Below are 13,264 nucleotides of genomic sequence, written 5' to 3' on the forward strand. Positions count from 1 at the left end.
CTATTAAAGATCATCTTTGTCTTGTGATCAATGAGAAAGGATTATTACTGAATAATGTTACAGCATACGGAGCAGATAATGCTTCAGTAAACTATGGTGTTAACAATTCTGTTCACCAAAAATTAATAAATGATAATGAAAATATTATTGCAGCTCACTGCATAACTGTGCAAAGAATGCTTTAAAAGTTTTGTCCTTTGACATTGAAAATGTCGTTTTAAAGGTTTTTGCAGAATTTTCTAACTCGGCTAAGAAACGCAAAGAGTTGAGAGGTTTTTTTGAATTTTGTGAAGCAGAGTTCCATGAAGTTGTCAGACATGTTCCAACTCGCTAGCTTAGCTTGTTTAATGCAGTTGAGAGGTTGTTACAGAACTGGCGCCCATTGAAAGCTTATTTCCTCTCCCTTGGATGTGATGACTGCCATAAGGCAATATGGAAAATTATTTCAGATCAGCAAGATAAAATGGCAAGTGATGAACAACCAACCATATCAGAGCTCTATCTTTATTTTACTCACTTTTTTATGTCTTTATTTCAAAATATACTGCTCAAATTAGAGAACAGATCAACACTTTCCTGTGATCTTCATTTTATTATGGAAAGATTTCGAAATTCCTTAAAAAAAAAAATTGATGATAAATTTTTTGGAATGAAGGTTACATTTGCTTTACGTAAAAAATATTTACCAGTACATTCAGTTGAAACCTTTCAAGAAGAAGCAATAGCTGTTTACATAAGAGCGCTTCATTATCTTGAGAAATGGTATCCTTTTGACAATCCACTGTATCAGGCTTTAAATGTTTTGAATCTTGAAAATCAGAAGAAGTCTCCATCTTTGGAAGAAATAACAGAAATTTGGCTCTTGTCACCTTGGAAAAAAGAGCTTCCTCCTAATTCACTGTTTGAAGAAGTGAGTGCATTGGCTGAAGTGTTTACTTCTCTGCAGGGTACAACATCCCTAGACAAATGGAAACGTTTCTTTAGTCAAGAATCTGCCCCAAGTTTACTAAAGTTATTTCAGTATTGTGCATCAATTCCTGTCTCAAATTCTGGCGTGGAAAGAATTTTCAGTGTCATGAACAATGTGTGGTCAGATGAACGAAACAGACTGTACGTGGAATGAGTGAGAAGTGAACTTTGCATCTTCTTTAACATTCCTTACAACTGTTCTGAAGTAAAAGAACTGTTTCTAAAAAATAAAAATATTATAAAAGCTGCACAATCCAACAGTAAATAACAAATTCTCTGTTGGAAAATGATGAAATGGCTACATATCTGTAACAACACAAATGTTGTTGGTATAATTATTAAAGAATTCTTGTTGATACTAATACTCATTCACATATGTCTGTTCTCACTATGAATGTTAATTTAATGGTGTGTCTGTCTCTTTAAGAACATCTTCAAGTGTAGCAAAGTTCAGTAATAACCAAATGCAGTTGATATATTTATAATAGGATTTTGTTTGATGTTAGTACCTATTTACATAGGCCTCTTCTCACTATTGTTGTTACTATAACTTTAAGTTAATAGGATGTTTGTCACTTTAAAGAAATATATAAGTATAGCAAGGATCTTCCCCATAGTAAAAGGTAAAGCTGTTAGTATGTTTTTTTTTTACTTGCAGGAAGGATTTTGGACTGTGTAAATGTACTAAATATAGCAGCTAGTGAAGGTTAAATGTTTATCGGTCTTGTAACTTATCATCACAGCCTGCCTTCAAGAATTATCTTTGACACTAAGTTGTTAATAGACCACTATGACAGTGTTCCTCCTGTTTAACAAACTGTTTTTTGTTGTTACATGTTAATGACCATAATACGTGTTAATATATATGTATATTTATAATAAACATAAATCTAAAAAATATGTGTGTGCATTTTTCTATACAACAAAACCCTACCACGCTTCAACCCCCCCCCCCCTTATCATTTTGGCTGTCCAGTATTTCTCCAACATAGGTGTGTCCGGTCCACGGCGTCATCCTTACTTGTGGGATATTCTCTTCCCCAACAGGAAATGGCAAAGAGCCCAGCAAAGCTGGTCACATGATCCCTCCTAGGCTCCGCCTACCCCAGTCATTCTCTTTGCCGTTGCACAGGCAACATCTCCACGGAGATGGTTAAGAGTTTTTTGGTGTTTAAATGTAGTTTTTATCCTTCAATCAAGTGTTTGTTATTTTAAAATAGTGCTGGTATGTACTATTTACTCTGAAACAGAAAAGAGATGAAGATTTCTGTTTGTAAGAGGAAGATGATTTTAGCAAACGTTACTAAAATCGATTGCTGTTTCCACACAGGACTGTTGAGATGAAGTAACTTCAGTTGGGGGAAACAGTTGGCAGACTTTTCTGCTTGAGGTATGACTGGCCACATTTCTAACAAGACTATGTAATGCTGGAAGGCTGTCATTTCCCCTATGGGGACCGGTAAGCCATTTTCTTAGATTAAGTAAAGAATAAAGGGCTTCATAAGGGCTTAAAAAACTGGTAGACATTTTTCTGGGCTAAAACGATTACTTTGCTAAGCATATTTTGCAGATTATAACTCTTAATAGTTATTATAATCTTGGGGATTGTTTTAAAAAAACGTCAGGCACTGTATTGGACACCTTTTTCAGATGGGGGCCTTTTCTAGTCATAGGCAGAGCCTCATTTTCGCGCCACTAATGCGCAGTTGTTTTTGGAGAGCAAGGCATGCAGATGCATGTGTGAGGAGCTAAGAACCACTGAAAAAGCTTATAGAACGCGTCATTTGGTATCGTATTCCCCTCTGGGCTTGGTTGGGTCTCAGCAAAGCAGATACCTGGGACTGTATAGGGATTAAATGTAAAAACGGCTCCGGTTCCGTTATTTTAAGGGTTAAAGCTTTCAAATTTGGTGTGCAATACTTTTAAGGCTTTAAGATACTGTGGTGAAATTTTGGTGAATTTTGAACAATTCCTTCATACTTTTTCACATATTCAGTAATAAAGTGTGTTCAGTTTAAAATTTAAAGTGACAGTAACGGTTTTATTTTAAAACGTTTTTTGTGCTTTGTTGACAAGTTTAAGCCTGTTTAACATGTCTGAACCATCAGATAAGCGATGTTCTATATGTATGAAAACCAAGGTTTCTCCCCATTTAAATTTATGTGATGATTGTGCCACAGTGTCCAAACAAAGTAGGGACAATGATGCCACAGATAATGATATTGCCCAAGATGACATCACCGGGGGAAAGGGCCACGCCCTCCCTCAGGATAGGTCTTTTAAGGCTAAAAATAAGCCTAATTTTCGTCCCTTTCGCAGAAACGGACCAGCCTCTAATTCTACATCCTCTAAGCAAGAGGGTAATACTTCACAACCCAAACCAGCCTGGAGACCGATGCAAGGCTGGAACAAGGGTAAGCAGGCCAAGAAGCCTGCCACTGCTACCAAAACAGCATGAAGGGATGGCCCCCGATCCGGGACCGGATCTGGTGGGGGGCAGACTTTCTCTCTTTGCTCAGGCTTGGGCAAGAGATGTTCAGGATCCTTGGGCACTAGAAATAGTTTCTCAAGGTTATCTCCTAGAATTCAAGGAACTCAATTATCTTCAAACCAAATAAAAAGACAGGCATTCTTACATTGTGTAGAAGACCTGTTAAAGATGGGAGTAATTCATCCAGTTCCAATAGGAGAACAAGGGATGGGGTTTTACTCCAACCTGTTCATAGTTCCCAAAAAAGAGGGAACATTCAGACCAATTTTAGATCTCAAGATCCTAAACAAATTTCTCAGGGTTCCATCGTTCAAAATGGAAACCATTCGAACGATCCTTCCCACCATCCAGGAAGGTCAATTTATGACCACGGTGGATCTAAAGGATGCGTACCTACATATTCCTATCCACAAGGAACATCATCAGTTCCTAAGGTTCGCTTTTCTGGACAAGCATTACCAGTTTGTGGCACTTCCATTCGGATTAGCCACTGCTCCGAGAATTTTCACAAAGGTACTAGGGTCCCTTCTAGCGGTTCTAAGACCAAGGGGCATTGCAGTAGTACCTTACTTGGACGACATCCTGATTCAAGCGTCGTCCCTGTCAAAAGCAAAGGCTCATACGGACATCGTCCTAGCCTTTCTCAGATCTCACGGATGGAAAGTGAACAAAGAAAAAAGTTCTCTGTCCCCGTCAACAAGAGTTCCCTTCTTGGGAACAATAATAGATTCCTTAGAAATGAGGATTTTTCTGACAGAAGTCAGAAAATCAAAAATTCTAAGCTCTTGTCAAGTACTTCATTCTGTTCTTCGTCCTTCCATAGCGCAGTGCATGGAAGTAATAGGATTGATGGTTGCAGCAATGGACATAGTTCCTTTTGCACGAATTCATCTAAGACCATTACAACTGTGCATGCTCAGACAGTGGAATGGGGATTATACAGACTTGTCTCCGACGATTCAAGTAGATCAAAAGACCAGAGATTCACTCCGTTGGTGGCTGATCCTGGACAACCTGTCACAGGGAATGAGCTTCCGCAGACCAGAGTGGGTCATTGTCACGACCGACGCCAGTCTGGTGGGCTGGGGCGCGGTCTGGGAACCCCTGAAAGCTCAGGGTCTATGGTCTCGGGAAGAATCTCTTCTCCCGATAAACATTCTGGAACTGAGAGCGATATTCAATGCCCTCAAAGCTTGGCCTCAACTAGCAAAGGCCAAATTCATAAGGTTTCAATCAGTCAACATGACAACTGTTGCATATATCAACCATCAGGGGGGAACAAGGAGTTCCCTGGCGATGGAGGAAGTGACCAAGATAATTCAATGGGCGGAGGATCACTCCTGCCACTTGTCTGCGATCCACATCCCAGGAGTGGAAAATTGGGAAGCGGATTTTCTGAGTCGTCAGACATTCCATCCGGGGGAGTGGGAACTCCATCCGGAAATCTTTGCCCAAATAACTCAATTATGGGGCATTCCAGACATGGATCTGATGGCCTCTCGTCAGAACTTCAAGGTTCCTTGCTACGGGTCCAGATCCAGGGATCCCAAGGCGACTCTAGTAGATGCACTAGTAGCACCTTGGACCTTCAACCTAGCTTATGTATTCCCACCGATTCCTCTCATTCCCAGGCTGGTAGCCAGGATCAATCAGGAGAGGGCTTCGGTGATCTTGATAGCTCCTGCGTGGCCACGCAGGACTTGGTATGCAGACCTGGTGAATATGTCATCGGCTCCACCATGGAAGCTACCTTTGAGACAGGACCTTCTTGTTCAAGGTCCATTCGAACATCCGAATCTGGTTTCCCTCCAACTGACGGCTTGGAGATTGAACGCTTGATTTTATCAAAGCGTGGGTTTTCAGATTCTGTAATAGATACTCTGATTCAGGCTAGAAAGCCTGTAACTAGAAAAATTTACCATAAAATATGGAAAAAATATATCTGTTGGTGTGAATCTAAAGGATTCCCATGGAACAAGATAAAAATTCCTAAGATTCTATCCTTTCTACAAGAAGGTTTGGAGAAAGGATTATCTGCAAGTTCTCTGAAGGGACAGATCTCTGCTTTATCTGTTTTACTTCACAAAAGGCTGGCAGCTGTGCCAGACGTTCAAGCGTTTGTTCAGGCTCTGGTTAGAATCAAGCCTGTTTACAGACCTTTGACTCCTCCCTGGAGTCTAAATCTAGTTCTTTCAGTTCTTCAAGGGGTTCCGTTTGAACCCTTACATTCCGTAGATATTAAGTTATTATCTTGGAAAGTTTTGTTTTTAGTTGCAATTTCTTCTGCTAGAAGAGTTTCAGAGTTATCTGCTCTGCAGTGTTCTCCGCCCTATCTGGTGTTCCATGCAGATAAGGTGGTTTGCGTACTAAGCCTGGTTTTCTTCCCAAAGTTGTTTCCAACAAAAATATTAACCAGGAGATAGTTGTACCTTCTTTGTGTCCGAATCCAGTTTCAAAGAAGGAGCGTTTGTTACACAATTTGGACGTAGTCCGTGCTCTAAAATTCTATTTAGAGGCTACTAAAGATTTCAGACAAACATCTTCTTTGTTTGTTGTTTATTCTGGTAAAAGGAGAGGTCAAAAAGCAACTTCTACCTCTCTTTCTTTTTGGCTTAAAAGCATTATCCGATTGGCTTATGAGACTGCCGGACGGCAGCCTCCTGAAAGAATCACAGCTCACTCCACTAGGGCTGTGGCTTCCACATGGGCCTTCAAGAACGAGGCTTCTGTTGACCAGATATGTAAGGCAGCGACTTGGTCTTCACTGCACACTTTTGCCAAATTTTACAAATTTGATACTTTTGCTTCTTCGGAGGCTATTTTTGGGAGAAAGGTTTTGCAAGCCGTGGTGCCTTCCATTTAGGTGACCTGATTTGCTCCCTCCCTTCATCTGTGTCCTAAAGCTTTGGTATTGGTTCCCACAAGTAAGGATGACGCCGTGGACCGGACACACCTATGTTGGAGAAAACAGAATTTATGCTTACCTGATAAATTACTTTCTCCAACGGTGTGTCCGGTCCACGGCCCGCCCTGGTTTTTTTAATCAGGTCTGATTAATTATTTTCTCTAACTACAGTCACCACGGTATCATATGGTTTCTCCTATGCATATTTCCTAATGTACGTCGGTCGAATGACTGGGGTAGGCGGAGCCTAGGAGGGATCATGTGACCAGCTTTGCTGGGCTCTTTGCCATTTCCTGTTGGGGAAGAGAATATCCCACAAGTAAGGATGACGCCGTGGACCGGACACACCGTTGGAGAAAGTAATTTATCAGGTAAGCATAAATTCTGTTTTTTTTTTAAGGACAGCTGGCAACCCTAGTGCAGGAAGTTGTTGTCATGTGAGTGCAGGAAGTTGTTGTCATATGAGTGCAGGAAGTTGTTGTCATGTGAGTGCAGGCAGTTGTTGTCATGTGAGTGCAGGCAGTTGTTGTCATATGAGTGCAGGAAGTTGTCATGTATTTGCAGGCAGTTGTTGTCATGTGAGTGCAGGAAGTTGTTGTCATGTGAGTGCAGGCAGTTGTTGTCATGTGAGTGCAGGAAGTTGTTGTCATGTGAGTGCAGGAAGTTGTTGTCATGTGAGTGCAGGAAGTTGTCATGTATTTGCAGGCAGTTGTTGTCATGTGAGTGCAGGAAGTTGTTGTCATGTGAGTGCAGGCAGTTGTTGTCATGTGAGTGCAGGAATTTGTCATGTATTTGCAGGCAGTTGTTGTCATGTGAGTGCAGGAAGTTGTTGTCATGTGAGTGCAGGCAGTTGTTGTCATGTGAGTGCAGGAAGTTGTTGTCATGTGAGTGCAGGAAGTTGTTGTCATGTGAGTGCAGGAAGTTGTTGTCATGTAAGTGCAGGAAGTTGTCATGTATTTGCAGGCAGTTGTTGTCATGTGAGTGCAGGAAGTTGTTGTCATGTGAGTGCAGGAAGTTGTCATATGAGTGCAGGAAGTTGTCATGTATTTGCAGGCAGTTGTCATGTGAGTGCAGGAAGTTGTTGTCATGTGAGTGCAGGCAGTTGTTGTCATGTGAGTGCAGGCAGTTGTCATATGAGTGCAGGACGTTGTCATGTATTTGCAGGCAGTTGTTGTCATGTGAGTGCAGGAAGTTGTTGTCATGTGATTGCAGGCAGTTGTTGTCATGTGAGTGCAGGCAGTTGTTGTCATGTAAGTGCAGGAAGTTGTTGTCATGTGATTGCAGGAAGTTGTTGTCATGTGAGTGCAGGAAGTTGTTGTCATGTGAGTGCAGGAAGTTGTCATGTATTTGCAGGCAGTTGTTGTCATATGAGTGCAGGAAGTTGTTGTCATGTGAGTGCAGGAAGTTGTTGTCATGTGAGTGCAGGAAGTTGTTTGATACTTCTTTAATGCATTTAGTGTAATGTTTCTTTATTAAATTGTTCCGTTTGAGTATAAGCTCATGGGTAATTTGCTTGCATTGTGTTGTTGTTTTTTCTTAAAACAAAAAAAGGAAATACAATAAAAGTTATATCAATAACCCGTATTTGAATGAAAGTGAATGCTACATTAAAGGGACAGTTTACTCCAGAATTTATATTATTTAAAAAGATAGATAATCCCTTTATTACCCATTCCCCTGTTTTGCATAACCAACACTGTTCTATTAATATACTCTTTACCTCTATGATTACCTTGTATCTAAGCCTCTGCAGACTGCTCCTTATCTCAGTTATATTAATATACTTTTTACCTCTGTGATTACCTTGTATCTAAGCCTCTGCAGACTGCTCCTTAGCTCAGTTATATTAATACACTTTTTACCTCTGTGATTACCTTGTATCTAAGCCTCTGCAGACTGCTCCTTATCTCAGTTATATTAATATACTTTTTACCTCTGTGATTACCTTGTATCTAACCCTCTGCAGACTGCCCCTTATCTCAGTTATATTAATATACTTTTTACCTCTGTAATTACATTGTATCTAAGCCTCTGCAGACTGCACCTTATCTCAGTTATATTAATACACGTTTTAGCTCTGTGGTTACCCTGTATCTAAGCCTCTGCAGACTGCACCTTATCTCAGTTATATTAATACACGTTTTACCTCTGTGATTACCTTGTATCTAACCCTCTGCAGACTGCTCCTTATCTCAGTTATATTAATATACTTTTTACCTCTGTGATTACCCTGTATCTAAGCCTCTGCAGACTGCGCCTTATCTCAGTTATATTAATATACTTTTTACCTCTGTGATTACCTTGTATCTAACCCTCTGCAGAGTGCCCCCTTATCTCAGTTATATTAATATACTTTTTACCTCTGTGGTTACCCTGTATCTAAGCCTCTGCAGACTGCCCCCTTATCTCAGTTATATTAATATACTTTTTACCTCTGTGATTACCTTGTATCTAAGCCTCTGCAGACTGCTCCTTATCTCAGTTATATTAATATACTTTTTACCTCTGTGATTACCTTGTATCTAAGCCTCTGCAGACTGCCTTTTATCTTAGTTACATTATTATACTTTTTACCCCTGTTATTACCTTGTATCTAAGCCTCTGCAGACTGCTCCTTATCTCAGTTATATTAATACTTTTTTTTACCTCTGTGATTACCCTGTATCTAAGCCTATGCAGACTGCTCCTTATCTCAGTTATATTAATATACTTTTTACCTCTGTGATTACCCTGTATCTAAGCCTTTGCAGACTGCCCCTTATCTCAGTTATATTAATATACTTTTTACCTCTGTGATTACCTTGTATCTAAGCCTCTGCAGACTGTCCCCTTATCTCAGTTCTTTTGACAGACTTGCATTTTAGCCAATCAATGCTTACTCATAAATAACTCCACGGGAGTGAGCACGTCATTCATATGGCAGTGTCTAGCTGTGAAAAACTGTCAAAATGCATTGAGATTAGAGACGGCCTTCAAGGGCTTAGAAATTAGCATATGAGCCTACCTAGGTTTAGCTTTCAACAAAGAATACCAAGAGAACAAAGCAAATTTGATGATAAAAGTAAATTGGAAAGTTGTTTAAAATTGCATGCCCTATTTGAATCATGAAAGTCTAATTTGTATTACACTGTCCCTTTGAGATTAATCTTTATGAAAGATTTTTTTAGACAATTGCCTCAGCTGTAGGATACCTATATCATTTGTTATTTTGTTTTGCAATTTTAGATGACAAACACTCAAATACTGCAGATTCAATTTAATACTGGATTTATATCACTCGGAACAACTGTGTTAACATTTACAAAGTAAGTATCTAAAAAAAGTAAAAGAAAAGTCAATGCCGAAACGTAAAAACAGGTTTATTTAAAGGGACACTAAACCCAATTTGTTTTCTCTCATGATTCAGATAGAGCAGCAATTTTAAGCAACTTTCTAATTTACTCCAATTATCAATTTTTTTGCGTTCTCTTGTTATCTTTATTTGAAAAGCAAGAATGTAAGTTTAGATGCCGGCCCATTTTTGGTTCAGAACCTAGGTAGTGCTTGCTGATTGGTGGCTAAATGTATCCACCAATCATCAAGCGCTATCCAGGTGTTGAACCAAAAATGGGCCGGCTCCTAACCTTATATTTCTGCCTTTTCAAATAAAGATAACAAGAGAACAAAGAAAATGTGTTAATAGGAGTAAATTAGAAAGTTGCTTAAAATTGCATGCTCTATTTTAATCATAAAAAAAAAAGATTGGGTTTAGTGTCCCTTTAAGTTAATTACGAAATATACTATTTAACAGTATAATATATGGTGATCACATACATAGAACATATATAAGGTATCATGGGAGTAACCTGTATTCTAGTAGGGAAACATTAGAACTAATGTTATAACCAATATCCACCAGCATAGGTGAACATTTCCACACGCCTGTCTTGCCAGCCTTACAGTGCTTTAGTAATTGTAAGACAGCTACTGAATATACAGTGAAACTTAGTTAAAAACATTTGTACATTGACTGTATGTTATGTAAATAGGCCCCCTCCGCACTGCTGAGCTCCTCATTCACTGGCAATGTAAAGGCAGTGATCCCTATAGTTTCCTATGGAAGGCAAACCGCCACTCATCTGTACAGCAAGGGCCTGGCGGACGGATTGCAAGACTGGTGATACTGAGCATTTCACATGGGTCTAACAATCCTTTGAATATCGGGCCCTTAGAGAGGACAATGAAACATTTTAATTCCCATCTGTCCTACCCCCATGGGAATGTATTTTTTTAAACCTTCTTGTTTATATTGCAGTGAATACATTGTAGACATAATGATGTATGCAAAGCATCAGCAGCAGCCGGCCCCCCTTCCATACTGTCTTTTTATACTAAAAGTAACAAGGAGGGCGGTAGAGCCAATAAGCAGCTGTGCCGTCCGTCCCATTGAATGTGGCACTCTTTGCCTCTCTAGCAGAGGTCGGGTGGCACAGCTTCCTATTGGTTGGACCGCCCTCCTTGTGATTTATTTGTTTTCATGGTGTGTTTTGCTTTTCACTCTATAGACCTGAATTTGATGCCTGCGATGCTCCAGAGAAATACCCTCAGCTTTGTCATGTGATGCTGGATATTGAAATCGAGGCCAACGACAGACAAACAGACCTCTCTCCTCCCTGGGAGAACTTTGCATCAAAAGATGTTAACCCCAGCATTCTGTTTTCTTCCCATCAGGAACACCAAGATGCTCTAGCTATTGGTGGTAAGAACTGAAAGAAAACAAATTAGACGTGTATTAAGCTTCATTCATTTTGTTAAAATGTCATTTTATCAACTCTATGTGTTTAACCCCCACAGACTTTAAACACATAGTTAAAGCACTTTTGCCCTGAGAGGAAATTGGCTCTGGTCCAATCAGCAGTTCTAGTAGCACAGCTGGGCCTTGCGACTTAAAGGGACATTAAACACTAAATGCATGCTAGATAGAATAATACATTCAAACAAAAGATTAGTCCATGACTAACATGTAGATGTATTTTTTAAAGTTTCATTAGTTGTTTAAAAAGTGACAAAATAAGTGTAAAGTTTTAGTGTCTATAAAGCAATGGGAGCTGCCATGTTGTAACTTAGGTTACCTTCTCTGCTGTGGCCAATTAGGGACAGTTATAAATAGGTCATTAGAGTGTGCAGCCAATGGCTGTGCTGGATTTAACAGTGTTCTGCACTTCCATTTCTAACAGGAACTGAAAAGCTCACAATTTCAGAATGGAATTACAGGCAAAGAGGACAAAATAAATAATGAAAGTATATTGCAGAGCTGTTTTATATATAAAATTTATCATTTTATATTACCATCTCAAAGTGTTTAATGTCCCTTTAACTCTGCTAATTGTATTAGCGGCAGTTTCCATTCAGGACCTTTGCAAGGCTTAAACCCATAGCATTGCAGCATCACTAGAAATACAATGATTAGATCATATAATGGCCTTGTGTTTGTTTTCTTTGTATCACAGGTAGAGCTGTTGCCGAGCAACCTCAAGACAACCTAAAGAACGTGGGGCAAGGGGCATTTTTTTCCTCTTTGTCTTGGCAAGGTACTTATATTTTTTTAAAGGGACACTGAACATTTTTTATGTTTAATCACTATTTAACTAGATATTAACGGTCAGAATAAAAGGGGAGTGTTATTTAATGCTCCCGCTTGAGCGCTAACTGCACTAGAAGTAAGCTTATTGCGCACGTTGGAATGCTCTGTTGTGAGTTGAGAGCAAAGTGTTTTTGCTTGCGCGCTAACCCGGAGAACGCAAAAAGCCGAACTGAGAATATCGTGCGTGATATTACCCCATAGAAGTCAATGGAGCAAAAAAGTAGAAAAAAACCTAACACCCAACTCGCATACAAATCCAATCGCATATTCTCAAGTGGTTTAACCGAACATGAATATGTTCTATTTCTTCATAAATAGTATACACATTTATATACTGTGTGTGTGTATATATATATATATATATATATATATATATGTGTAAAAATAATATTTTTTTGGTACAATAAATATATATACAGTATATATATATATATCTGTATATATCCATACCTATATATAATATATATATATTATATATAATATATATATATAAATTATATATAGGTATGGATATATACAGATATATACATACATATATATATATATATATATATATATATATATATATATATATATATATATATATATAGAGGAATATCTATTTATAAATACATAGAACAAATTCTGCTATGTGCAGAAAACTGGAATATGAAATATTAACAGTAAATACACAGTATAACACTTAAATATGAATATTGCATAAATATGTTTTTACATGTTTTCATCTACTTAACTGCAAAGGGCTCCAATGCACTTATATATATATATATATATATATATATATATATATATATATATATATATATATATATATATATATTTATGTTTTTATATGTGTATATATGTCTGTAAATACACACGTACACATATAAATACATATGTACACATATACAGTTGTGCTCATAAGTTTACATACATACAGTTGTGCTCATAAGTTTACATACATACCCTGGCAGAATTTATGATTTTTGGCCATTTTTCAGAGAATATGAATGATAACACAAAAACTTTTCTTTCACTCATGGTTGGTGTTTGACTGAAGCCATTTATTATCAGTCAACTGTGTTTTACTCTTTTTAAATCATAATGACAACAGAAACTACCCAAATGACCCTGATCAAAAGTTTACACCCTGGTGATTTTGGCCTGATAACATGCACATAAGTTGACACAAAGGGGTTTGAATGGCTATTAAAGGTAACCATCCTCACCTGTGATCTGTTTGTTTGTAATTAGTGTGTGTGTATAAAAGGTCAATGAGTTTCTGGACTCCTGA

The 13,264-nt window shown here is 38.5% G+C and overlaps 1 protein-coding gene across 1 annotated transcript in view; it reads left to right on the forward strand.

Moving 5' to 3' along the window:
• Positions 1-13,264, forward strand: part of DNAJC6 (DnaJ heat shock protein family (Hsp40) member C6) — a 328,505-nt gene that overhangs the window by 155,065 nt on the left and 160,176 nt on the right. The window contains exons 9-11 of the mRNA XM_053693681.1: positions 9,591-9,670; positions 10,910-11,103; positions 11,855-11,935. Coding sequence (XP_053549656.1) covers positions 9,591-9,670; positions 10,910-11,103; positions 11,855-11,935 — 355 coding nt within the window. The remainder of the gene's footprint in view (positions 1-9,590; positions 9,671-10,909; positions 11,104-11,854; positions 11,936-13,264) is intronic.

The sequence above is a fragment of the Bombina bombina genome, chromosome 10 (assembly GCF_027579735.1).
Source record: "Bombina bombina isolate aBomBom1 chromosome 10, aBomBom1.pri, whole genome shotgun sequence".
NCBI classification, from domain to species: Eukaryota; Metazoa; Chordata; class Amphibia; order Anura; family Bombinatoridae; genus Bombina; species Bombina bombina.